This window comes from Gadus macrocephalus, chromosome 19 (assembly GCF_031168955.1).
Source record: "Gadus macrocephalus chromosome 19, ASM3116895v1".
Classification (NCBI taxonomy): domain Eukaryota; kingdom Metazoa; phylum Chordata; class Actinopteri; order Gadiformes; family Gadidae; genus Gadus; species Gadus macrocephalus.
The window spans coordinates 5,087,812-5,113,545 of NC_082400.1; the positions used below are offsets into that span (position 1 = coordinate 5,087,812).

General features: G+C 45.7%; 1 protein-coding gene across 2 annotated transcripts in view; it reads left to right on the top strand.

The window, feature by feature from the left end:
* phf24 (PHD finger protein 24) overlaps positions 1-18,579 on the top strand; it is a 34,405-nt gene extending 15,826 nt beyond the window's left edge. Inside the window, exons 3-9 of one of the 2 annotated variants that reach the window (XM_060038256.1) lie at positions 2,416-2,601; positions 9,989-10,067; positions 12,092-12,294; positions 12,902-13,068; positions 16,616-16,645; positions 17,576-17,653; positions 18,299-18,579. In XM_060038256.1, coding sequence (XP_059894239.1) covers positions 2,416-2,601; positions 9,989-10,067; positions 12,092-12,294; positions 12,902-13,068; positions 16,616-16,645; positions 17,576-17,653; positions 18,299-18,395 — 840 coding nt within the window. In that variant the 3' untranslated portion in view covers positions 18,396-18,579. The remainder of the gene's footprint in view (positions 1-2,415; positions 2,602-9,988; positions 10,068-12,091; positions 12,295-12,901; positions 13,069-16,615; positions 16,646-17,575; positions 17,654-18,298) is intronic. The other variant, XM_060038257.1, reaches the window with a different exon arrangement.
* Positions 18,580-25,734: the final 7,155 nt, after the last annotated feature.

Sequence of the window (25,734 nt, forward strand, 5' to 3'; positions counted from 1 at the left end):
GCTAGAGAGAGCAGGTAGGGTGGAGGGCGAGCTAGAGAGAGCAGGTAGGGTGGAGGAGGAGCTTGAGAGATCAGCCTGGGTGGAGGAGGAGCTGGAGAGAGCAGGTAGGGTGGAGGAGGAGCTAGAGAGAGCAGGTAGGGTGGAGGAGGAGCTAGAGACAGCATGTAGGATGGAGTAGGAGCTAGAGAGAGCAGGGTGGAGTGGGAACCAGTGAGAACATTTAAGGTGGAGGAGGAACCAAAGAGAGCAGGTGGGGTTGAACCAGGGAGATAATGTGAGAGAGCAGGTTTCCTGTGATTGCAATGCAATACACTTAAAAGTCATGTTTCTATAAGGTCTTCTTCCCCTTCTCCTCTCTGTTCAACGTGCACATGTCTGCCTTTGGGGCCGTAACGCTGCATTAACCACTGGATGAACAGTTTAAGACATTTAAAAGCAGAATAAAAAAATAGGGGCCTTTAATTTTACCAACGCACACACACACACACACACACACACACACACACACTCAGAGCCTCTCCACGCTTGGGGTTAAAAAGATATCCGAGAGATGTCAGAAGAATCACCATGGCAACAGCGGTTGGAACAACGGCTCGGAGTTAGGCGTGTGCGTGACAGCGCGGCGTGTTAGCGCTAGTGCTTTCAAGAGGCTCTGAGAGGGTTTCGCTAAATGCATACCGAGGGGGGGGGAAAGGTGGAGACAGCAGCCTCTCTCGCTGAAGACGGAGCACTTCCATGCCCGCCACGAGTGGTCCGTGAGGGCTCTCTGGGTGAGCGGCGCCATCAGGCCGGGCTGTTCTCTGATACAAGGAAGTAGTGCTTCATATGCATGCTGTGAAAAAGGTTGCAGTCCGCCACCTCAATGCTGTCAACGCAATATAATTGCGGAGAAGGGCGACCGTTTACGTAATTTCCCCAAGTTGGTCACATTAGCGAATGAATAGAAGCCGGGAATGGGCACAGAATGCTTGAAATCCAGGCATCCTCAACTGTCAAACATAACAAATGATTTCAAATATAAAGGTGTAATATACTATGGACAGAGTTGGTTGGGGTTGGTATTGGAGGTTTGGAGTAAAGAGTTGTAGCTAGTAGCGGTTTGCGGTAGCTGCTGTATCCTCAACTGTCAAATATAACTTCCATGTTTCAAAGATAACGGTAAACAATGGACATAGTTGGTTGGGTTGGGTATTGGAGGTTTGGAGTCAAGAGTTGTAGCTCGTAGCCGTTAGCGGTAGCTGCTGCAGTGGGCGGTTGGCTGGCTCCGCGGGGGGCCCCTCGGTTCACAGGTAAACAGACGGAGCCATTGTTCGTGCCTCTGCCGAGCTAGACACCCTACACAGCTCTTGGCATCCATTTTTAATGACGCAATAGCACCACAACAAAGGAGGGGCTATGTGGCAATCGGTGCTAATGAGTTAGGGTTTGTGCGTTTGTTGTTTTGGATCTTATCACTGGCTGGGAGTTACATTGCACACATTGTTTTTAGTTGACAGTTACCACTAGTTCTCTCGGAACTACACATCTCAGCCACTGTAGTGCATAGTTCAGGAACATTGAGTATTATAGCTCACTGACTAACTGCTAATTTATTTGGAACCACGTCCCCAGTGAAACGCCTCGAGGCAGTTGGTCTGTAGTTCTACTACATTGAGATGTAAAGCTGACTGCTTCACTAATTTACAGCCCCTTTGAACTACAATCCCCAGGGACACTCACTCTCACGGCCGTTTGTCTTGTAGTCCTAACACACAGAGTTGGAAAAGCTATCGATGTAGGATTGTTAACCAAGAAGAAGTACCATTACACTATATTTGTCATCAAGTTAATTACTGTTGCCTCTCTGTTGTTAATATTTGATGCATTGCTGTGGCGTAAGCAACTTCTGCAGGGTCATTTAGTTTTAATTAGCAGACAAATTGTGTACAAATGAAACATGTTAACACACTTGTAACTTTTCGACATGAACCAATTAACTAAAGCAGAGCTGCCGAGGGAAGTACTTCATCTCAAAGGGTAACGACTACATTACACGTATTAATTAATATGAATCAATGGCAAAGCAGCCTTTTAATTCACCACTTCACACATCACCTGCTATCCTGCTTGTCATCCCCCTCCTACCCATCTTCCTACCCCACCATCTCCTTCTCCTCCTCTCTCCCCAGCCTTTAAACCCCCTCAATGTAACTTTGAAATATAGAGTTCCTTCTTCATTCTCCTCCTCCTCCTCCCCCTCCTCCCCGCAGCCACCATCACCACCTCAATGGGTATCTGTCAGTTCAGCACCCCGTTAATCTCTTTCTCCCTCTCTCTTTCTCTCTCTCTCTCTCTTAACCCCTCTCCCTCTATTCTCGCTCTCGCTCTGTTGGCCTCTCTCTATCTCTTTCCCCCCCCCTCTCTCTCTCTCCCCAGCCATCCAACGACGAGATGTGTGATGTGTGTGAGGTGTGGACGGCCGACGACCTGTACCCCTGCAGGATCTGCACGCGCGTCTTCCACGACGGCTGCCTGCGGGAGCTGGGCTACCTGCGGGCCGAGGCCCTGCAGGAGATGAGGGACTCTGCCCACACCATCACCGGCTGGAGCTGCTACTACTGCGTAAGAGCACCGCCCTGTTGTAGAAGTGGAGACATATTCTGATTTCGTGAAAACGAAATTGACACCTACTTTAAAGATCCCATTTCATGCTTTTTTAGGGTTAATAATTGCATTTGAATAGACACTATTAGAATAGTGTAACATGCCTGTATGTTAGAGATACCCCTTATTATTTTCAAACTGTTCATTTCTGCAAAACCAATTTCAGCGTAAATGGCCCCCCTCCCGAGTAGCCCCTGGATGTCTGCAAATTCACACACGCCGAGAAGTTGTAAACATTGTGGGTAGCCGGGAGGCGCGACTTTTGCACTTCAGCACCGCCCACTGCACAGTCTGACGTCACACTCTTACGGAAGTAAAGTTTGAGTGCACACAAGCTGTTTCACGCTAGGGACTTTTGCGGGGGGGCGCGAATACTCCCCCTGACTCAGACTTAGATTTTTCTAGCTTAGCAGATGTGAAACATGTATCCATACGTCATATAACAGTCTAAATCAAAAAGGAAAGTCGAAGAAGCATGATTTCAGTCCTTTAATGTTCTTGAGCGTTTTGCTGCTACCTTGCAGTGGCCAAAAGAGTTCTGGCCTTCACTTCTTCAACTTTAAGCCCAAAGAAATATATTCATCCCTGTCCTCGGATAGGCCTAAATATAACAGTGTTAAGAGGGCTGTTCTTAGTGCATGTGAGCAGTATGGAGAAGTATCTAGTTCCTGCAACTGTTTTTGAATACAAGATGTGTTTACATGAACGGCATCATACGCTTACAGCCTCTCCCACTGTTTGTACACGTAAGGGAGGGGGGGGGGGGGGGTGACAAGAGATCTCCGCTTGATATGCACTCGCACACGCAAGTGTCAGCTTTGTGCCTCATCTCCAAAGCAAAGCGACTGTCATGTACGAGTTGACATTGTTGTTGACAACGCCGTGTATCATGATTAATAATAGAAATGCAAGGTCTAGGCAAAGCGGTAAAGCAGGTGCAGCACCGCGATGTATCGGAGACATTTGCATTTGAAGCCTGCTTGATATCGGCTGACGAGCGGTGACGTCTGAGCTTAGCCCGCTTCCGTCAGAGGTTCAGTCAGTCTACACGCAAGACATGTCTCTCATGCATCCAGATTGAATAGCTTCGACCACCTCCTTCAGTTGTTTGGACGACTGTTTGTCCACATCTCTCGTCCGACCGTTCCTGCCTGTTTAGACTGAGGACAACATCCTCTCGGCCTCGTGACCTCACAACTACTCTCACTTGTTATTTGAAGAGAGACTAAAAGGAATCAATCCACATTTGGCACAACATTTAGGGTGGGACTTGAATGGCTGTCTGGCACCGGTCTGTGCCCAAAACTCATTTATATTTAATCTTTAATAACTTTGGAATGGATATAATTGGCAATCAGGGCCCCATAAAATACATCACATCGAATATAAACTAGCCACTGAGGGCCTAACCCTAATGAAGAAAAAATGTGTTCGCACCGTATTACAAGAAATAACATTGACTTAAAACGGTGGCTGTTAGACGAACTACATGGGAGTCCTTTCTGTCTGAGTTTCCCAAACAGACGGCCAGAGCTACTGCTGGGCCCAGCCATCTGCTGTCACACACGTCCACATTCATGCCTGCATCGCATCGCTCTAGGGTGTTGAGTCGCCCCATGCATGCGCACAGAGAAAATGCACGTTTACATTGCGGGCGTAAATTCAGTGAATGCCTTTCCCATATGGAGACATACATGCAACTTCCAGCCCCTCCGTGCTGCAAACCCACGAATGGATGCACGTTCACATGCAGAAGGAGGTGTGTGAACATGCACTCACGTGCACATTTCCCCTTTCATCCGTTCTTCACATAGTGTAGCATATGGACACACACACACACACACACACACAAATGCACTTGAAAATGGCACCTGATAATACACTCTGGTTTGCCTCTGAATGGCTTGTCTCCCCACAGGCCTCAAAGCAGTGAACAAAATCAGAGACACACGGGTATACCGACAAGTAATAGCAAACAAAGAAGGCTGTGAATATCCCGTTCCTTCATTTCATGTAAAACGGAAGAAACGGTAAGTGTATTTCATGTTTGCCACGACGCTTCCCAACAGCGTTCCTAAAGCTCTTCGGGGATTTGGACTGTGCCATCAAACCTGAGTCTCTGGTGACAGGATCCAGGCGAGCTTCTCTCACTCCTCCACAAACACCCAGGATCTCTCTCCAGCTCCATCTCTCCCTCACCCGCTCTCGCCCTCTGTTCCCAGAATGACGTGTTGAAACCCTCTGCCAACCCTGTGTGGGGAGAGACAGAGAGCCGGGAGAGAGGGAGAGAGAAACGGGCAAAGACAGAGAGGGGGAAGAGAGTGAATGATGCTGAGAGAGAGACAGCCACAGAGAGAGAGCGAGAGAGAGACACGGTTTTCTTTTTGACCATGATGCCTTAGAGGAGAAACATAGAAAGGTCCTCGCTCACTCAAGAGCAAGAGAGAGAGAGAGAGGGGAGAGGGAGGGAGAGAGAGTCAGGGAGAGACAGGGAGAGAGACGAGGAGACAGGGAGAACAGAGAAACAAGAGCAGAGAGAGAGAGAGAGAGAGAGAGAGAGAGAGAGAGAGAGAGAGAGAGAGAGAGAGAGAGAGAGAGAGAGAGAGAGAGAGAGAGAGAGAGAGAGAGAGAGAGAGAGAGAGCGCACACAATTCATCTCAAATGGCACAGTATGGCATTCACTGTGGCAGGGTGAGGGGCCAAATCTCATTGCGACCTCACACGCCAGGAACATACTCTGGTGGTATTGTAAGGTGCTGCTGATAAAAGCCCTCCCCAAAGGTCACATATTTATAGGATCCTGTGTTTTCAAAGAAAGCACCGGCCCAACGGGAGAAAGAAGGACGCCCACAAAAAAGACGAGGTCTGATCAGCGGTAACACGACTCTAACACAGTTGACTATTCTTAGCCGCGCCGAGGGGGAACACGTACTTCTCGACGCTCTTTCTCACACAACGGGCTCCTCGGTGAGCAGCACATGTTGTTGTGAGCCAGCGAGGCGGGACTCAGAGTCGGCAGTGGGTCGTGGGTCGTGGGTCGTGGGCACCCGCCCCCCCTACTGCTACAGACTTGGCCGAGGGTGAGGGCGCTGCTGGCACACAGACAAAGGATGCTCTGTGCCGGAGCGTTCAGCGGCTTGAGCACAGACACAGCCCCATATGGCTTAACCCCTTCACCGCCCGGCGGCCCGCCACCGCCTCGGGCCGGGGATGTAGTTGAGGGAGGCATGTAGTGTTTGGTGTTGGGTCAGCTATGGACTATGCAGGAATTTACTATTGGGTCATTTAGAAATCAGTTACACGTTTAGGCTTCTTTGAAGATGCGTAGGGAGTAGGGAATGCAGTGATGTGATGGTTTGGTGTTGTGTAGTTGTGTTTCGTACAAACCATGCCGAATGCTACTGAAAAGGGTCATCAAGCCATTTCAGCTTGATCGAAACAGATTCCTTTACTTTTGTTTTTTCGTTGAAGGCTCATGTTAATCAAGGTTCTTTGTGTAAGAATACCAACTCCTTCTCATTACTGAACCCTTCGGCCGGGTAATGAACTGCAGCCTATGTGAGAGTTCGCTGGGTTGAGGCAATAACTCCTAAACTAATGTTGGTTTTAATAATAGATAAATATAAGGTGTGAACATAAAATGGGAGAATATTATAAAATGTACAAATCAACAGTACATTTTGCCATTATCTGGGTTGAGAAGTCACATTCTTCTACATCTTGTTTACGGCAAAACCAGCCCCCAGTTGATTCTTTATGCATGTAAATGTCCAACAAATAGTGCCTTTAAGGAGCAGGGGTTGCATTGATATATACATCACTGGGATTAAAGGCATACTAAAGGTGCTGTGATGCAGCAAACTATAAACAATATGTATTCAGTTTATGTATATAATCTGGATGCATAATGTTTGTGGCTTCATGGACCGGAGGGAGATACAGAAAGCTGAACTGTAGTATAAAGTTAATGACGTGTAGCATAGGACCGCAGGAACTGCTCAGTGTTGAACCTGCGCCTGTCGCTATACGGCGCGTCTCCCCCACGGGGCCATGGCGTTGAGCCAGCGAGCCGGCTGATCTTCCGCCATGTTCTAAGACCTCTACAACAGATGTGAGCCCTCTCAAGGATGCTCAATGGTCTCCTAGCAACAGCAGGAAGCCATTTCGTCCTGAGTCGTTACAGTACAATGTGTGTCTAATGAGGCGTCTCCGGCGCATTCAGCCGCGTCTTGGTGAACCACGGCATGTTGAGCGGGGTATTGTGTACGGTGCAGTGTGTCTCCCCCTCGCCCTGGACAACCGATGGCATGCGTGGTGGAGCCCTGCGGTACAAGCACACACTGCTCCTTAATGTCCTCAATTTGGATTAAAGTGTTTTTAAAAGAATAAAATAGGATATGATATGAGATTGACTCCTTTCATTTTCAGACGGGAAATGAATCAAGTACATCTTAAGACATATACCCCTGTTTCAAAGTTTGGGGAAACTTAAATATGTCCTTATTTATTTTTTTAATGAATATTCTGGAAACGGCTGATTTTCAATGGAATATCCAAACAGGAATACAGAGGCCCATTTCCAGCAATGATCCTTCCTGTGTTCTACTGGTACCTTGTTTAGCTAATTGTGTTAAAAGGCTAAATGATGATTAGAAACCCTTGTGCAGTTATGTTAGCTTAGCTGAAAACTGTTGAATAAATGTGTTTTTGAATTGAAGTATATATATTTATATGTAGTGTATAGTAATACATCTATATTGTTAAATATATGGAAATGGCTGTTTTTTAATGAGATACAATTATTATTGGAACAAGTGCAAGCACAAGAGCAATAATCATCGTCAACAATGATAATAGGAAGGAAAGAAATCTCGGCCAGGGTGCATGTAATATGAATGAGCCAATCTTCATAGACCTGTGGGGGTTGTAGACATAATCAGGCCTTGGTTGTGCATCTGTGCCACAGCTGGAGGCTGGGGCATGCAGGCCTATCCACAAACACAGATGCTACGTGTTTCAATTTGATTTGAACAATTAAGGTATCTCCCTGACTGGCTTGAGGTGATCTGAAAACCAAATCACTCACCAGTCACTTTGGATAAAACACACTATAAACCTGACACTTCCTGTCTTTCAAACAAAAACACTTCACGTCCCCTGTAGCTTCTACACACCACATCATCAGTACACAGTACGTCACACCGACGCAATGTTTCCAAGCAATTCTCGCTGAGGGCAAACAATCAATAGTGGAACAGCTACAGAGATGTAAGTGCCGCGGATGCAACTTTCTAATAACAAAACAAAATGAAGTGCAGAGAAGCTGCAGCAGGAATACTAAACACGTCTGTTACCAAACCAGTGCTAGATGAGATCTAGAAAATTGTACAAAGGGTGACAAAGAGGTGGCAAGAGTTCCTGACAGGGGGGCAAATATTATACATATATTTTTTATATCTAGTATCATGAAGCCCCTATATCTAGTATAATTGGGCAAAATGCTTCTACACAGCATGGAGCGAGCGTTTCATATTTGGCTTATTAATGGACCTTTCCAATTATACACCTTTGGTTCATTTATTGTTTGTCTCAATGCTTCGAGGGGCTTGAGGACATAGTGGTGGCGGGTTATTTTTTGTGAAGCTCAGTTTGAAGCTCCATCACTTGCGCCAGCAGTGCCTAGCCTGGCTATAGTTTTAGACCAAGCTCAATCGTTAATTGCGCGTTGGTCTTGGGAAGCTGCTGTCATTTTATTCAGCGCAAGAGGTGTGATTAATGGGCCTATAGGTCAAATGACTGTACGCAATTGGCTGCTTGCCGTCGTCATTGTGTTAAACTAGCCAATAGTGCGCCAGGGGGAAAAGCCAGCATGTTGATTGGCTCATGCAAAAACGTATCGAAACTAGAATAGAAATGTATTGCTCTTCTCCAGACCCTTGTGCATGGCAAACTCAAATCGCCGGCAGAATGGGCGGGGTTACCCAGTCTAGCAGTGCCAGCAGCAGCGTGTTAAAGCGTTGGTGTGGCGTCTGGATCGATCGGGATGGCTTAGCTTCTTCAGAGTAATACAAGTAAACATGGGCTATTTACTTGTAAACAGCCCATGATCCGACCAATCACAACCTTCAGACTTCATAGCCATCACGCATGTGTGCCGATGCAGCATTTTATATGTAAATGAATGGTTAGTAGTAATTGTGGAAATGTATGATGACAAAGACTGAGCGCCTGTAGTCTTTTGTAGTGTAACTTTAAAAACAACAGCAGCACCGCAAACCACGGACCCTTGTACTCTCTGCTCCCTGAGCACCGGTGTCCTGTCAGCTCGTTAATTACAGAGAGGAAGCCTGAGTCGTCTGTCGAGTTGCCGGCAAAATCAAAGTGTTGTTTTCTGCCAGCAGTAGGCTGACTCTCAGTCAGCTTTAGTTTCAATTGAACTTATCTCCGGCGAGACTCTGATAAAGTGGTGCTGCTGTTACCAATCTATTGGGAACACTCATTCGTAAAGTAATCCTTGAAAAGAAATAAAGAGAGATCTATTAGAGGGAAAAGACAATAAATGACCACAGAGACAATTTGTCTCTGGTGCAAACAGTTCTTATTCAACTGAGTTAGTCTGATAAATTGTTTATTATTACTCAGTTCTTCAAATGTCTCTAACTGTCTTCAGACTCTCCCCTATATGAGGCCCCTTGGAACATATAAACACATGCAGGATAATCGAGCGAAACAAACACTCATCTCTCTCTCTAATATTAGAATCCAATCCACATTGTGATCCATTACAGAGCCATCAATAGCAGCTCACAGTGAGCCAGCCTAACAGCCCTGAACAGGAGACACCCAGCGGGAAAATTGGTGGAAAAGCGGAGGTGAGGGCGGCGTCTAATCCGCGATGAGTGGTTTCCTGCCGGAGATTAGAGTACGCTCAATTATTGAACGTTAAAGTGAACAAGTCGTCATCTTGCGGGCCTCTGAAGCCACTTCCTCTCGGAGAGAGAGATGTGTGCGGCCCTTTATGTCAAGGGATCACAACCTGCTTTCACTTGACGCCCGCTTAAGTGGCCCGCAGCCGACCAACAATACGGTGTTTAAAAACCATGTATCAAAACAAAGCAATACTAGGTTACTTAGGTACTATGTGTGGCTATAAATATCACAGCAATGATGGATTTGATCACAAAAATACCATTAACATTGTTTTTTAAAACAAACGATAAATTGTTTAATAATCCCTTCTTTTAGTCCACTAGGGGGCCGCGACCCATCAGTTGGGAAGCACTGCTTCACGGGGCTCCCTGTTAAACCCCCCCTCCTACCTCCATGTCCATCTGTCTTTCCCCAGGATAACGTCAACCTCCTGCTGACGGAGGAGGAGATGTACAGCCTAGTGGAGACCTTCAAGCAATGCAAGATCATCCCTGGTGAGTACCACCCACCCAACCCCCCCTTCCACCCGAAGCGGTTTACACCTGCCACATTGTGTACCGGGCTATTTGTCAATGGAGTATAGTCCAAATGCTGGAGTTAAAGATTCAGACTCCGATTTCTTTATTGATCCCGGGGAAAATTTGAATCTGTCAAGAGACCTCTTTATGTGTGTATCGTTGTGGATTAATGGTCGATTGATGTTTTGAGTCTTGTGTTTGAGTCTCTCTCCATTGATGTGTATTGTGTTGAGAATGTGTGTGGAGTGTCCAAGACCTAGGAGGCAATGGTTGCAAGAGATAAAATAAAGAGACGTTTAGCACTGAGTCTAGTGATCAGATTGATTATTCGTTGTATAAGGAGATCTGGGTGCACTGTTCAGCATACCGATGCTTTGAGACACAAAGCTGCCATGGATTGAGGCTCCTACAGCATCCATATTGGCTCACTGCCTTTAGTCTGGCACCCTCTACATGTCACATGGTTGTTCAGGCGGGATGGTGTCGTGGGTAGATTGTCTGGACCCAGCGAGAAGGTTCTGGGCTTGAATCTCTTCAGTCTACCAGTAGGTGTCCTTGATCAAACTGCCTCAAACTTGTACCTGCTGCAGTGCACTGGAAGTTGCTTTCGATGAAGGGGTGTCTGCTGAGTGGCGAATAACAACCGCATCCCGACCACCTGCGACTGTGTTTCTAACGAGGTGCCATTAATGTGCCTTCCAAAATGCTACTTAGAGACGTTCCCACCTGCGTGAGTTCCTGCTTGCCTTGTGATTGGCTCATTTAGATGACAGGTGTGAGTTAAGAGTCTGACTGCTGGAGGGGGGCACGTAATAACACTCACTTTCTGTCTGCCAGGTGCTGCCAGCAGTTTTGGCTACTGACGCTAAGTCTGCCCCCCTGCACCTGCTTACTAGCAGGAGGGAATCATACACTCCATTGCAATGGGTGACATCTTTTCTCAGCTTCAAGGATCACATGGAGTCTCGATAACCCTTTCCAGTGCCGACGATGCTTTTTCAATCAGTGTTCAGAAGTACCTTTAAGAAAACGACGCCACATTTTCCCAGTTGCCCTAGAAAGGGACTAGACTTTCTCGATCACCAATTGATAAATTCAGTTCACAGGGAAATCTTTTGCGGATCTTGCAGGGCTAATAAGGCACTACCATAATGTAGCCCTTATCTGAATCAATGAGTATTGAATGCATTTGTCCCCCAAGAGGCTCGAGCCTCGAGCCAATGTATATTACACTGCTGCCCAGATAGCAGGGCGATCAATGGTCGTTTGGTTTGCTTTTCTTGCCTTTTATAGAAAGAACAATGTGTTAAGGAGGCCCAATATTCAGGTGTGATGTTGCTCAGCCATTACAAGCTGTTACAAGGTCTACCCGTGTTTCACATCACAAGTGGGCGTGTCCACGGATGCATGATAGTGCAACCCGGTATGAAGCGACTTCGTGCTCATGCTCATGAAAATGTATCTGTTGATTCGTGTCCATGATTGTCAGATTGTGCTACACAGAACGAAATGTAAACCCATGCACTCTGAATGGGAGGGATTCTCAGACTTTTTCGTCTTTGTCTTTGTAAGAAATAAATCAAGCAATACACACCTTATTTAATCACGATGTGGGAGGTTGATTAAACATTACACCCCACTTCAGTAAATAACCGTTTGTGACATCACAAGTGGGAGTTTCCCCCGTAAATGAAACCCCTTGCTAACCCCGTCGACCGCGCCCAACTGACGGCCACGCCTACTTGTGATGGGCGACAGTAGCTCAGGAGGTAGAGTGGGTTGCCTGGTGTCCGGAAGATTGCCAGTTCAATCCCTGGCTCCTCCTAGCTGAGTGTCGAGGTGTTCCTGAGCAAAACGCCTAACCCTAACTGCTCCTGATAAGCTGTGTGAATGTGTGGATGAATGGTTGTCAGTCAGCAAAACCCCCTAAATGTAAACAACTATAGGGGCCCTGTAAACCCTAGTGCACTGACGGCGCTTTGTGTGGTCGGGGGTTGCAGAGTCGTGCCTGGTTTCTGACGAGCTGCTGCAGTACCGCCACTTCATGTCAAAGCAGCAGTATGAGAAGGACCTGACGGACGAGCAGGAGGAGGAGGTGCTGGGCCAGTTCGCCGCCATGGACCCCGAGAAGAAGGGCCACATCGAGTGGTCCGACTTCCTGTACTTCGAGTCCATGTCGGTACTCCGGAAGCTCCGCACCGAGGTATTCTGTGGGTGATGTGCATGTGGTGTGATGAGTGTATGTGTGAGTGAGGGCGGCAGTAGCTCAGGAGGTAGAGCGGGTTGGCTGGTAACCGGAAGGTTGCTAGTTCGATCCCCGGCTCCTCCTCGAGCGTCGGGCTGTCTCTGAGGAAGACACCTCATCTTCACCGCTCTTGACGAGCTTGCTGTCGCCCTGCCTGGTCCACTCTGCTGTTGCTGTGTGAATGTGTGAATTAATGGTCGTAAGTCGCTATGGATAAAAGCGTCCCTGAAATGTGTTATGGCTGATGTGTAATGGGGATGAGATGAGCATTGGAGTCATGTAGTTGATTTGATAATGTTGTCCATGGCATGTGTTGAACAAACTTGAGAATGATAAGAAAACGTGTATATACAGGTGATTGTATGAACCATATTGTGGGCCTGACAACATTACTAATTCATTAATATTGTTAGCGATAATTCCCCATTGGAAATGTTTTATAACATTAAGTGAAGTGAAGCCAAAGCCGTGTTTCAGAAGAGGTGATGGCCAGTACAACAAGTCAGGTGAAGGTGCCATGTACAAGTAGGAACACTAAAACCTTCCTGATCTCGTGGCTCCCCAGAACTCGATGGTGCGTCTGCTGAGCTCCAAGGAGAGGGACCGGGCGCGCACCCTGTTCCTGGGCCTGGACCTGGACAAGGACGGCCTGATCACGGGAGGGGAGAGCCGCCAGGCCCAGCCCTCCTGGTTCCACAAGCTCAACAAGGACAGCCAGTCCTGCAACGTCAGGTGAGCCAAGACGGCGCGGGCGGCCTGGGGAACCCTTGCTAGCATCAGACCTCGGTCAGAGGTCTGACTGAGGTCTGATCGATGGCTGCTCTCCTGTTAACCCATTCAGACCGGATCACGCATACGTGTGTATTTACCTTTAAGACCGGAACACGCATCTATGCGTAGTTACCATTGAGACCGGGAAACGCGTCTGTGTCATTTTCAGCAATGCGGTCTTTTTCAAGGCACATGACCAGTTATACTCACTGTGATTGGTTGATATATTCTTGGGGTGAGCGAACGAGATGCTTGGGATTTTTTTTAAATTAATAGCGAAGCATTCTATTGGTCGAAATACACGTGGATCATGTTTTAGTCAGTGGGACGTTTAAACTTTAAATCGCCGAAGCGATCGAATATGGCATCGAACATGGCAGATTCGAGTGAAGGTAGTGACATCGAAGACACTGAATTAGATAACTTAGATGAATATTAGATAACTTGGAAGAAAATATTTTACCATCTGATCGCGTGGTAAGAGAGCAATGGATTCAAGCGATGTTTGGGGAAGAAGAGGATTTGAGCGAGTTTGAAGGCTTCGCGAACGAGTGGAAGAGTGGCAACTTTCACTCGTGGGAAAAGATTCCATTCAATCGCCAACCTGGCATAAAGATCGAGCTGCCAATGCCAGATGTTATAACACCGGTGCAGGTATTCTCCCATATCTTCACGGAAGAAATGTGGATGCGTCTTATAATGCAAACCAACCTCTATGCTGAGCAATGCTAATAATGGATGATTTGGATAATAATATGATACATAAAAAAAAAACAATACAAATGACAATTATAGATTATTCTTACGATAATAATTCATGTCTGATGATAATGATTTGATCCTGATACTAATTACAATACGTTATGTCACAAGTCACTGATAATAATGGATGATTATGGATAATAATATGATGATAATATGATCCATCAAAATAATACAACAAAGAAAATGAACATTAATTAAAATTGAAATTATTAGGTAAAGAAGAAGTAACCCTCTGTTTTGTTTTGTTCTATATCTGTGTTTCAGTGTCTATCACTTGTCACTTTGGTACCTCAAAAGTATGACATAGAAGCAGATCTGTATTGATTTTCAAAATGTTCTTGATGTTTTTGATGTCTATTGATTTTTTAAAAATATGCAGTTGAAGTTTATGGCCAAGCAAGTCAGTCGAGTTGACAGCCAAAGAATTAATCTCTCAAATGCCTTTTACCTCATGTTTTTATCTGCTATAGAGCCTGAGAAATTAAGGTTTTATTAGGCGTTGACAAACTTTGAATATTGTTCTGAAAACCTTCAGGTTTTGAGAGGGGGTTTACAGAAAAGTTCTTAGGCATAAAAAGGCCTTTTTTAGCAGGCGTTTTAGGCCTAAATGGGTTAAAGGAAAGAAAGTAAGAAGCCTTTACTATTCTCTAATAAGATATATTACTCTGAAAATAAAGAGACTGAAAAAGAAAGAACGATGATTAGGTAAAGAAAGAATGAAAGACATAAAGAAAGAGGAAAAAGAAAGAAAGAAAGAAAGAAAGAAAGAAAGAAAGAAAGAAAGAAAGAAAGAAAGAAGGAAAGAAAGAAAGAAAGAAAGAAAGAAAGAAAGAAAGAAAGAAAGAAAGAAAGAAAGAAAGAAATTCAAGGGGTGGGGGGGGTGCAGGAAATAATTGTATACTTTGTGTGACCAGACACTGATCTATTGGGATATTTGACAGCACCTTGTTAAAGGAACGAGAATTTTTTCAGGATAGCAGTACGGATTTCCGGGATATTTAGTGTAAAAGACAGGGAACATATAATTGTATACCCTGCAAACAAAATGGGGCAAGTTTAGAATTGGACAAATTCTCCGTTTTGACCAATGGAAACTCGTTATCTCTATATCCAGGAAGTTCTGTGAAATTGACACCCCATAAACAGAAAGGTGATACCTCAAAAAAAACACAAATCACAAACCGTTTGGCACCAGAGTTGACAACAAAATGTATCTCAAACGCCCAGGGACAGCGCCACAAACCAGCTGAATCACTATGCTTATTATTCTTCAATGCAAATTAAGCCTAATTTAAATTCCATTGCCCCTCTCCTGATGTTCATCGCAATGGTATTAGAAGGTTGGACCGTGAATATTGATTCAGTGTCGGCATCTCTTGAGTATTAATATACTTGGAGTAGTACAATGGTTTGACATTCAAATGTCAGAGTTTTTATGAGATTCTGAGGAGTGCCGATCAGACTAAACAACTTATCGAGATACAAAAGTGGTGTTTCCTGATGTATCCATTAATGTTTGTGACTAAGCATCACAGAAAAGTAAAGACAATACCTGCGACTACGATCTTGCTTATGTACAATACATGGAAATGTAATTAAAGGTAGGAGAGGTGATTTGGAGAGAATAAGCTAGATTTTGAAAGTATCCAACAAATAATTCAGGGCTTCCTCCATACCCACTCCCTCATAACATATTTTCTGTCAAATGTACTTATTGTAAGTTGCTTTGAATAAAAGCGTCTGCTACATGCCCTAAATGTTAATGTAAATAACACATGCCTGGCTCCCCGGCTTTAGCAATAGGTCCGCCTAGCTATGTGGAATGCGCAATAAGTGCACAGGGAGTGTTTTCAGGAAGACAGGTAGGTAGGTAGACAGGAAAAAAAAGCCATCCAGCCATCATCCTCATCCTCCTCCTCCTCCTCCTCATCATCATCATCATCATCATCATCATCATCATCATCATCATCATCATCATCATCATCATAAATTGCCTAACCTAACATCAATTCTGTAAAAACCAGGGCAATAATGATTCCTGATCTACAAAAGGGTTCTGCTTACAGTTAAGCTTCTGTCAGAAGGGCCTGAGAATGGCCCACAGCCCAATGAGGAGCGCCAAGCACTGCTCTCATTGGACGGCTGTTCTCCTGTTAAAGGAGAGAAAGAAAGAAGTCTTCACCGTGCTCTAATGAGAGATATACCTACTTGTAAAGAAAGAAACAGAGATGTATAGGAAAGAACTCTGATTAGGTAAAGAAAGAATGAAAGACAGAAATGAAGAGGAAAAATGAAGAAAGAAAGAAATTCAAAGGGGTGATGGGTGGGACAGGAAATAAGTGTATACTGTGTGACCAGACACTGATCTAATGAGATGTTTCACAGCACCTTGTCAAAGAAGCAAGAGAAAGCTGCAGCCTGGTGTGTATTCCCAGGAGTACCATTCTGTCTCGGTGACTACTAACAAGAGATTACTAGCATTAAATTAGATTTTCTTCGCAGCTGTGATAATGAAATGATGAAAAAAAGAAAAGGAGTACCTCTTAAAGCATCATCTGCTTCTATGTGATGTGCTAGTGTGTGTCTCCATGCTTTGTGTGTTTTTCTTCATCTGTGTGTCTTTGTGTGTATTTTACATTTGATAGTTGTGAAAAATGCTTTTTCATCCCATCCCATCTGCTCCACCATCAAATATAACATCCCTCAATCTCACCTGTTCTCACATGTTCTCATTGGCCAACAGACTCATGCTGAGCTCTGCTCTGAATTGTGGGTGAGTGTGCCTCAGCTTGCCTCCTTATTCCCTCCCTCCAACATGCTAGTTCTCCCCCAGCATCCTCCCCCCTCTCCCCCCACTCCACTCCTCTCACTCCTCAATGTGTGTCTTTCTTATCTTCACAATGAACCCAAAATAATCGGGGATGTTTTTTCCTCCCGGTAGCTGAAGTGGTCTCAGTGTGTGAAGAGCAGAACCGAGTGTGTGTGTGTCAAGAAAAAATGTGGCCATCCACAAAGCGCTGCATGCATTAATGGAAGAGGGACGCCCATGTTTAAGTACGAGGGTCCTTCAACTGATTAGGTCTCGTTACGTCGTGCATGATTGCAATGTTATACGGGACCTCTTGGCGGAGAGGCCGACAGTGCTCTGTTACTGTGTGAGGACTGGACACACCCAGCAGCCTACTACAGACCCTTAAAAAAAGGACACCAACCCTCGTAAGGAAACTTAACACTTGATTTTTCCTTATCAGGAAACTAAACACTCAATTAAAAAAAGGATAGTAAATAGTCACCTACTTTATGAGGACACTGAATACTCAGCTACCTTATAAGGACAATAAATGATAAACACACCATCTACAGACTTATGATTCAAATAGTTTTTTGTATACAGCTGGCATGCGATTATTACTCAGACCTTCGCTCCAGATGGGAAATATGAAATATTCATGTCCTTACGGCCCCAACGTTCATCCCCTGAGAAAAATGGATATTGATTTTGCCGATTTTGCTCTCAGAGACAAAATCCTTTCAGTGCAAAGAGAGGAATGTACTAAACGTTGTTATATTCCAAGTGTGTTTTGTTTATGTTTACCTCTCTCTATATGTGTACCTCTGTGTGTGTGTGTGTGTGTGTGTGTGTGTGTGTGTGTGTGTGTGTGTGTGTGTGTGTGTGTGTGTGTGTGTGTGTGTGTGCGTTTAGTATCAGCCACGTGGGGGCCATGTGTGAGAGCAGCCCGGCCAGCTCAGCTAGCGAGAGGAGCAAGGCTGATGACAGCAGGTCTGTTTTCTACATGAAATCCTGTCTATGTTTTCCCATGTGTGTGTGAGCACATGCACTCATCTGTTATAAGTAGATACATTAGCATAGCCTTCATTAGCTAGTGACGTGTGTATGGTCCGTAGGCCATCATAAGTCGCAACACCAACTTTTCTGTCTAAAATTAACCTCCTGTGAGACATCTCTCAGAGTCCTTACTGTGTTAATGAATGTGTACTAATTCAGATTTAGTTCCACCACCAGGTGTGAGCCATGTCAAGGCAAGCCATTTAAAAATGGGTGGACACTCGCATAACATCCAACCATGTGGACAGAAATGCACACACACATACAAACAGACAGATCAACTGGCAGACAGACAGACCAACAGGCAGATAGACAGGCAGATTTACAGGTAGACAGACAGATCAACAGGCAGACAGACAGACAGACGGATCAACAGGTAGACAGACAGATCAACAGGCAGACAGACAGACGGATCAACAAGCAGACAGAGAGACAGACAGACAGATCAACACGGAGACAGACTGACAGACAGAACAACATAAGAACAGACAGATTGTCAGACGAGACAGGGACAGAGAGACAAACAGCCAGACAGAGCAGAGAGACGGACCCTAACCCCCCCTCCTGTGTGTCCACCAGGTCGGTGACCTGGGCAGACTTCCTGAAGGAGAGCGCCATCTACATCATCGCTGCCCGGCCCAACAGCAGCGCCATGCACATCCGCCTGCCACTATAGTCCCCTCGAGACCCCCCGGGGACCCCCGCCTGAGGGCCCCGGCTCAGAGAGAGAGAGCGAGAGAGAGAGAGCGAGAGAGAGAGAGAGAGAGAGAGAGAGAGAGAGAGAGAGAGAGAGAGAGAGAGAGAGAGAGAGAGAGAGAGAGAGAGAGAGAGAGAGAGAGAGAGAGAGAGAGGGAGATAGAACAAGGAGAGATGGAGAGATGGAGAGAGAGAGAGAGAGAGACACACACACACACACACAGCGACAGAGCGACAGAGAGGGAGAGAGAGAGATTCAAAGGGCTCTCTAGTCTGATAAGAATAGAGATGACTGGTATAAATGGTTTTGTTGACAAATTGGCAACAGAGAGAGAGCAGTCAGCAGTGGAACCGAATCTCTAGAGAGAGAGAGCGGGATAGGGAGAGTGAGAGGGAGAGAGAGAGAGAAGGAGAAAGGGAGCGAGAGGGGAGCGTCCTCTATGTCTATATGTGAAGGGAGGGAGAGAGGGACAGAGAGCGAGCGTCTTCTATGTCTATATATGAGTGAGGAGGTGGCAACCAAACATCACCTCGCCCTCCTGGACCTAAACTAAACTAAACGCTCCAGAGGAAGAAGAACAAGACATCCCATGGAGACACCTTCCTCTGCGTCACCTTGACTTCACTGACCTTCGACCCCCGACCCTTGACGACGTACCTGGCGACCTGTGGACTGCACATCCCGCCCCCTCTCGCCGCCTTCTCCCACACTTCCGACCAATCAGAGACAACAGGACCATACCAAGAGCAGGACCGCTCTACATTTCTGTTGTCAAAAATGGCATCACACACACACAAAAACAAACACACACACACACACACACACACACACACACACACACACACGTGCGTACATACATATGTAAATATACATACACACACAGAGCCATAATTGACACATCCCGAGGGTTTCCCAGGAGGCTGAAATGTCCCTTTAATCGAGGAGCAGGAGATGTCCACCTCCTCCTCCTCCTCCTCCTCCTCCTCCTCCTCCTCTTCCTCCTCCTCTTCCTCCTCCTCCACCCCCTGTGTCTCCTCCGCTAACCACGGATGATCTCAGAACGCCATCCCTCTGTTGTGACAGGCAGTTAGTCGGCAGATTCGTGTTGTCTTCTGATGAAGCGACTCTAATGAGAGTGGGTCATTCGCCTCTGAATCATTAATCCTACTAAACGGAGACGCATGCAAATTCATGACTTATTTTCCTCTTCCTTTAGAGTATTACGTTCTAGACTTATGGGAGGGGGTGGGGTAGACTAGCTAATCCTGCGACGGCCACTGCCACCGTCAGCACATATACCAAACAGGAATGGAAGCTATCTCGCATATACGGTATTATATAACACCCGGTATACAGACGCTGATACATACATACATACAGTACATACATACAAAGTTGACCTTAAATAAATTATTATGCATTACGAAAGCTGTATTTATCCCTGTATTCTCTCTCTTACACGATGTGTTTGTTTCCCTCCTTTTCTTACCTCTTCTGTGCGAAGCGTTAACTGTGAATACAAATGCGAGCTTACACAGTCCTACGATGTGTGTGGGGGAGTCGTGTGTGTGTGTGTATATATATCAAGTACGGTATACTGCCATTTAATACAGTCGTGTTCCTGTGATCTGAAGAATAACCTGGGAAATACTCTGCTACTGTTCTGGTGTTGTTATTTTGCACTTGGGTTGGGGAGGCAGTCGGTCGGAGGAGATTTACAGTACGAGTACAAGTACTATATGGGTGAAACAGTCATTGGAGGAAATGCTTAACAGTTGAAAGAAAACGCATCTGAATTGTTCCGAATCTTTCCCTCATTGCGTTAATCTGCCGTTTTGCTCCTAATTACCATGGACTGATGTGAACCAACAGGATGTGGCAGTGCTGAATAAATGCATGGCATTTACCTTGCTTCCTGCTTGTCTTGACTAACAATCTGTTGTTGTTATTATATTGTATTCCTTTTATTATCAGACCTTCGTGGAATATAACAGCACAACACAAAAGCAACATGAACATGACTGGTTACACCCTAACCCTACACTACTACTACCGGTGTTTCTACTGCTCTTAAGACAGCTCGAACTAAATAAAAAATAAGGGGGATTAACAACATCGAATCATCATACACACAGAGAATCTTATCCATTATAAAACAAGAGGGTCTGCTAAGCAAAATGATTAAAAATTACAAATGTGAAGGCAGAATGTACAACACCTAAAAGCAGAGGTGTGAATCTTGTAAACGCATGTCAATCATGTAGCTGGTGAATGATAAAATAAATCATTGGCATACTACACTACTATAGAGTTTGCTTGGGTGGCCTTGTTAGAATAAAGGGAGCGAGAGAGAGAGAGAGAGAGGGAGATTGATGAAGAACTGTGAAGAGTGATGTTTTCTTCCACACGGATAAGAATGGCTCAGCTCCGATAGCACTTCTCTGTGTTTTTGTGGCATCAGGGTTGCCACGGGAACACAGCCGTGGCAAACTCATTAAAAGGAAAGCACAGAGTGGCAGAAATGTCCTCTGACTCTCCCTCCCTTCGTATTAAACACCTATCAGCTACATAACGCTTAAATAAGGCTGCTTACAGGTCTAGAGGCTATACCAGATACCACAGTTATAGTGACAATTCGATTTGTATTCTGTGGATTTTTCTGCTCTATATAATACCAAGCCGGTGAAAGTCAATGAAATACACATGTTGAAAAAACATTGCTTTCCCATGCATCACACCCATGTGCCAGTGTGACGTAAACAAACAGGTGGCCACCAAAACACATGTTAGGAAGATGATCTATGGTTTTCACCATCTATGGTGTGTGTGTTACCAGAAAGCAAACCGCCAACCTGGTGTGTGATTCGATGACGTTCATTCTATTGGCCTAAAGGTTATCCAGACTGTGTGTGTGTGTGTGTGTGTGTGTGTCGGTGTGTCGGTGCATGTGTACATGTGTGCATATTACCACATTTGTGTGTGTGTTTGTGTGTGTGTATGTGTATTTGTGTGTGTGTGTGTGTGCATCCTTGGGTGCATGAATATGTGTTGGTCTGTGTGTGTGTGTGTGTGTGTGTGTTTGCACAGATGTGAGTGTGTGTGTGTGTGGGTTGACAGCTGCTATGTGATACACATTGCTCCATGGGGATGTGAAGGCTGAGTACAAACACCATCAACGAGGCCAGTCTGCTGGTCTGTCCACCGCGGTTCAGATGGTGCCTTCGACCTGAAACATCAGTTTCAGAATCAGAACCGTCAACCACACATCAGATATCGTCAAGACCCTCGCCTGGTTTCCCCACTGCTGCTGTTATCACAGACCCATTTTCTCCTTCACCTGTCCCCCTAGATCTTCTAAACGGTAGCCTCTTTCTGGGTACTATTACTTTAGAAAGATATACCAGTGATCAGACCTGTGTGGAATATAACAGCGCAACACAAAAGCAACATGAACATGTTATATTGTTATTGATACACTACTACTGCTACTACCGGTTGTTCTACTGCTCTTAAGACAGCTAGGAATAAACAAAATATTAGGATGATAAGGAATATAAAATCACACACACACACACACACACACACACACACACACACACACACACACACACACACACACACACACACACACACTGAGCATCTTATTCTATACAAAAAAGAAGGTTTGCGGAGCCAAGTGATAACAAACAATGGATGTTTTACAAATGTGAATGCAGATTGTACAACACTTAAAAGCAGAGGTTGTGAATCTTGCAAACGAATGTCAATCATGTGGTTGGTGAACGATAAATAAACCTGTGTCTTTGTGTCTCTGTGTGTGGTGTTTAACCTGGAGCTGGGAGTCGCTGCTCCCAGGTTGAAGGCCTTTCAGTAACAACCAAAGTAGGTTAAACACGTAACACTTGGACACACAACAGCCTGGGTGCAGAACAATGAGAATAAACAGTGAGAAACATCAATATAAAAAAGAGGTGGCTGCGGGTGTAACAAAAGGTCCATCGATAAACATATTCAACAAAAACACATTTTGTAAAGAAAGAAAGGTAGATGGATCAATGGACGGATAGCTGGAGAGGAATAGATAGATAGATTGATAGACTGATAGACTTCTACTACTACTACTCTTCGTCCCCTATGGGATATAAGGCTTCAATGAGCACTCTCCATTCCACTCGGTCCCAGGCAGCATGTTGGGCCTCTCCCTATGATAGGTTCATCTGTTTCAGCTCTTGTCTCACAGTTCTGCGCCAGGTGGTTTTTGGCCTTCCAGGTTTTCTTTTGCCTGTTGGGGACCTTTGTGATGCGGTCCTGCTCCATCCTCAACACAAGTCCTAGCCATCTCAGGCGTCTGTGTGTAATCTCCTTGGTGATGCTCCAGCTTCCCGTTTTTTTGTACAGGTCTTTGTTGGAGATCTTATTAGGCCAAAAGATTTGGCATATTCGTCGGAAGCGTCCATTATGGAGCACTTCCATTCTCCTTTGACCGCCAGCTCTCTGAACCATACAGATGACCAGACTTTACATTGCTGTTGAATGGGAGCATTTTAGTTTTAAGGCTGTATTGTTTTGATCTCCAGATGGGACGGAGTTGGGAGAAGGCACCCTGAGCCTTTCCCAGCCTAGCTTTGATGTATTTTGATGCCCTGCTGTCCTTGCTGATTAAATCTTCCACAAACTCAAGTGGTTCCTCATTAACAAGGATGAGTGCTGTGGGGATGGAGTTGACACACATCACTTGTGTTTTGGAAGTGTTGATACTAAGCCCAACTTGTCTGGCAAGTTGTTCAGCCTATCAGTTTTAGCCTGTATGTTGTACTGGTTGGTTGATAGGAGAGCATGATCATCAGCAAAGTCAAGATCGTCCAGCTCGGAGAACAGAGTCCACTGGAAGCCATTGGGTCTGTCGGCTGTGGTGTTGGATGTGATTCAGTCTATGGCGACCAGGAAGAGGATAGGGGAGATGATGCACCCCTGTCTCACTCCGGACTGCACGGAAAAACACTCAGAGAGGTCATCTCCCATGATGACACTACACTCAAAATGTTCATAGAATGTTTTCATGATTGGGATGATCTTTGATGAGGAGAGCAGTATCTTTCATAGGTTGTTTCGGTGGACACTGTCAAAAGCCTTCCTATAGTCCACGAAGTTGATGAAGAGGGGTGTGTTCCATTCTAAGCACTGTTCTATGATGTTACTGAGAGCAAAGATCTGGTCCATACATCCTCTTCCCTTCCTGATGCCTGCTTGCTCCTGTCTAATCCTGATGCCAATGGCTGTCTCCATCCGGTTAAGAAAGACTCTGCAGAACACCTTGCTTGGAACAGATAGAAGGGTCATCCACGGCAGTTGTCGCCGTTCTTAGTGTTGCCTTTCTCGGGAACTTTGACAATAATACCTTTGGACCAGTCTTCAGGGATGGTGTCACTGTTCCAAATGTTTTGGAATAGGTCCGTCAGAACTTGTGTTGATGTTGGAATGTCGGCCTTGAGCATCTCAGCATGAATAGCATCTAAGCCACATGCCTTGCCACTCTTCAGGGTTTGGATGGCAGCTGTAACCTCAGCAGAGTCAGGGGGGTTTGATGTTGATTTCCAGGGTATCCTCTGTTGTTGTGATGCTCGCTGGTTGCTCTGGCTCAGGGAGGTTGAGTACTTCCTAGAGGTTTTGAACTCATCTGGCTGCTTGTTCACTCTCCGATGTATCCCAAACATGCATAGTTTGGTTTGTACATTTGCCACAGAGTCGCTTTGTGATTTTGTACACTGTGCCCAGCTTTCCATAGGCTGCAGTTTTCTCGGCTTCACTTGCCAGGTGTTCAACAAAGACCCTTTTGTCTCTTCTAGCACTCCTCTTCACCGCTCTGTCCTTGTTTTTATAGGACATCTTGGTTTTCTCGAGGAGTCGTTGGGACTTGGTTTTCAGCATCTTTGCCTTCAGCTGCTTCCTCTCTTCAACTTTCTGCCAAGTATTAGCTGATATCCATTCTTTGGCCCCTCTCTGTTTGAAGCCCAGGACCTTTAGTGCTGTTTCAGAGTATATGGTCTTGATAGTATTCCATTTGCTGTTTATGGTGGGTTCTACTTCCATTTCAGAGGAAGCCTCTGGCGTGCTGAAGCAGTTTCTGTGTTCCAACACAAACTCTTTGCTTTTCTTTGGACACTGGAGTTTTGCAATGTCTAGTTTCTTCTGCCGGTGGCTTTTTGGGATTGACTTCTTCAACTAGAGTTTAATGGTGGCGGCGATTAGGTGATGGTCGCTATAGGCATCTGCACCCCGGTAACTCTAACATCTTGCAGTGACCTGCGCCATTTAGCATTAATGATGATGTGGTCAATTTGGTTGATTGTCCTACCATCAGGTGACTGCCATGTGAGCTTATGGATGTTCTTGTGGGGGAAGATGGTACCGCCGATGACCAGGTTGTTGTTCATGCAGAAAACAAACAACAAGGCGTTCACCATTGTAGTTCCTTTCACCACATCCAGGCCTGCCCTTTGCCTTCTCGTTGTTGGAATTGTCGGCTCCCACTTTGGCATTCATGTCACCAGTTAGGAGAAGAACGTCGCATTTGGGTACCTTTGAAACCGCCATTAGCAGTTGTTCATTCCAGTTTTCTTTGACCTCCTCCTCAGCCTTGTCGGTTGGTGCATAGCGCTGTAAGATGGTGAGTTTACAGTACTTTGAGTTGAGGTGTACTTGGATCAGCCTTTCACTTACTGGTTCCCACTCCAGCAAGGTTTTGGCCTTCTCCTTGGAGATTAAGATGGCTACACCATGTGTTGGTGTTCTCGTGGCCAGAATGGAGAATGACAGACCCATCATGCAGGACTTGATGACCGGAGCCGGTCCAGTGACTCTCACTTATCCCCAGGATGTCCAGGCGGTATCTTTTCATCTCACTAAGGACTTGTGCTGTCTTGGTGGTCCCAAACATTCGGACGTTCATTGCAGATCTTGGTTTTAGGCCCTAGTAGGCCGTCTTTCACACTCCTGACTTCCTTTCGGCTTTCATCAGATGTGGTCATACTGCCGCCCAAAGAGTTTGGGTGGCTGGGGTCTACAATGGGCCTGATATCAATAGGATTTCTCATTTTAGTTTCTGTAACAATCGTTGTTTTTTTACGGGATGGCGTTGTTAGCCCCACGCCCAACCGCCAACCTGGAGGACCAGGCGCTGCCTTTTGTCTCACTCCTCACCCAGGACCAGTCTGGTATGATTGAACCTGCCAGGAGCCGTAGGCTCCCTCCAGCATCGCTCTCAGGATCATAGAAGCACGCAAGCCTCTCCACCACGGCAAGGTCACAGCAGGTGGGG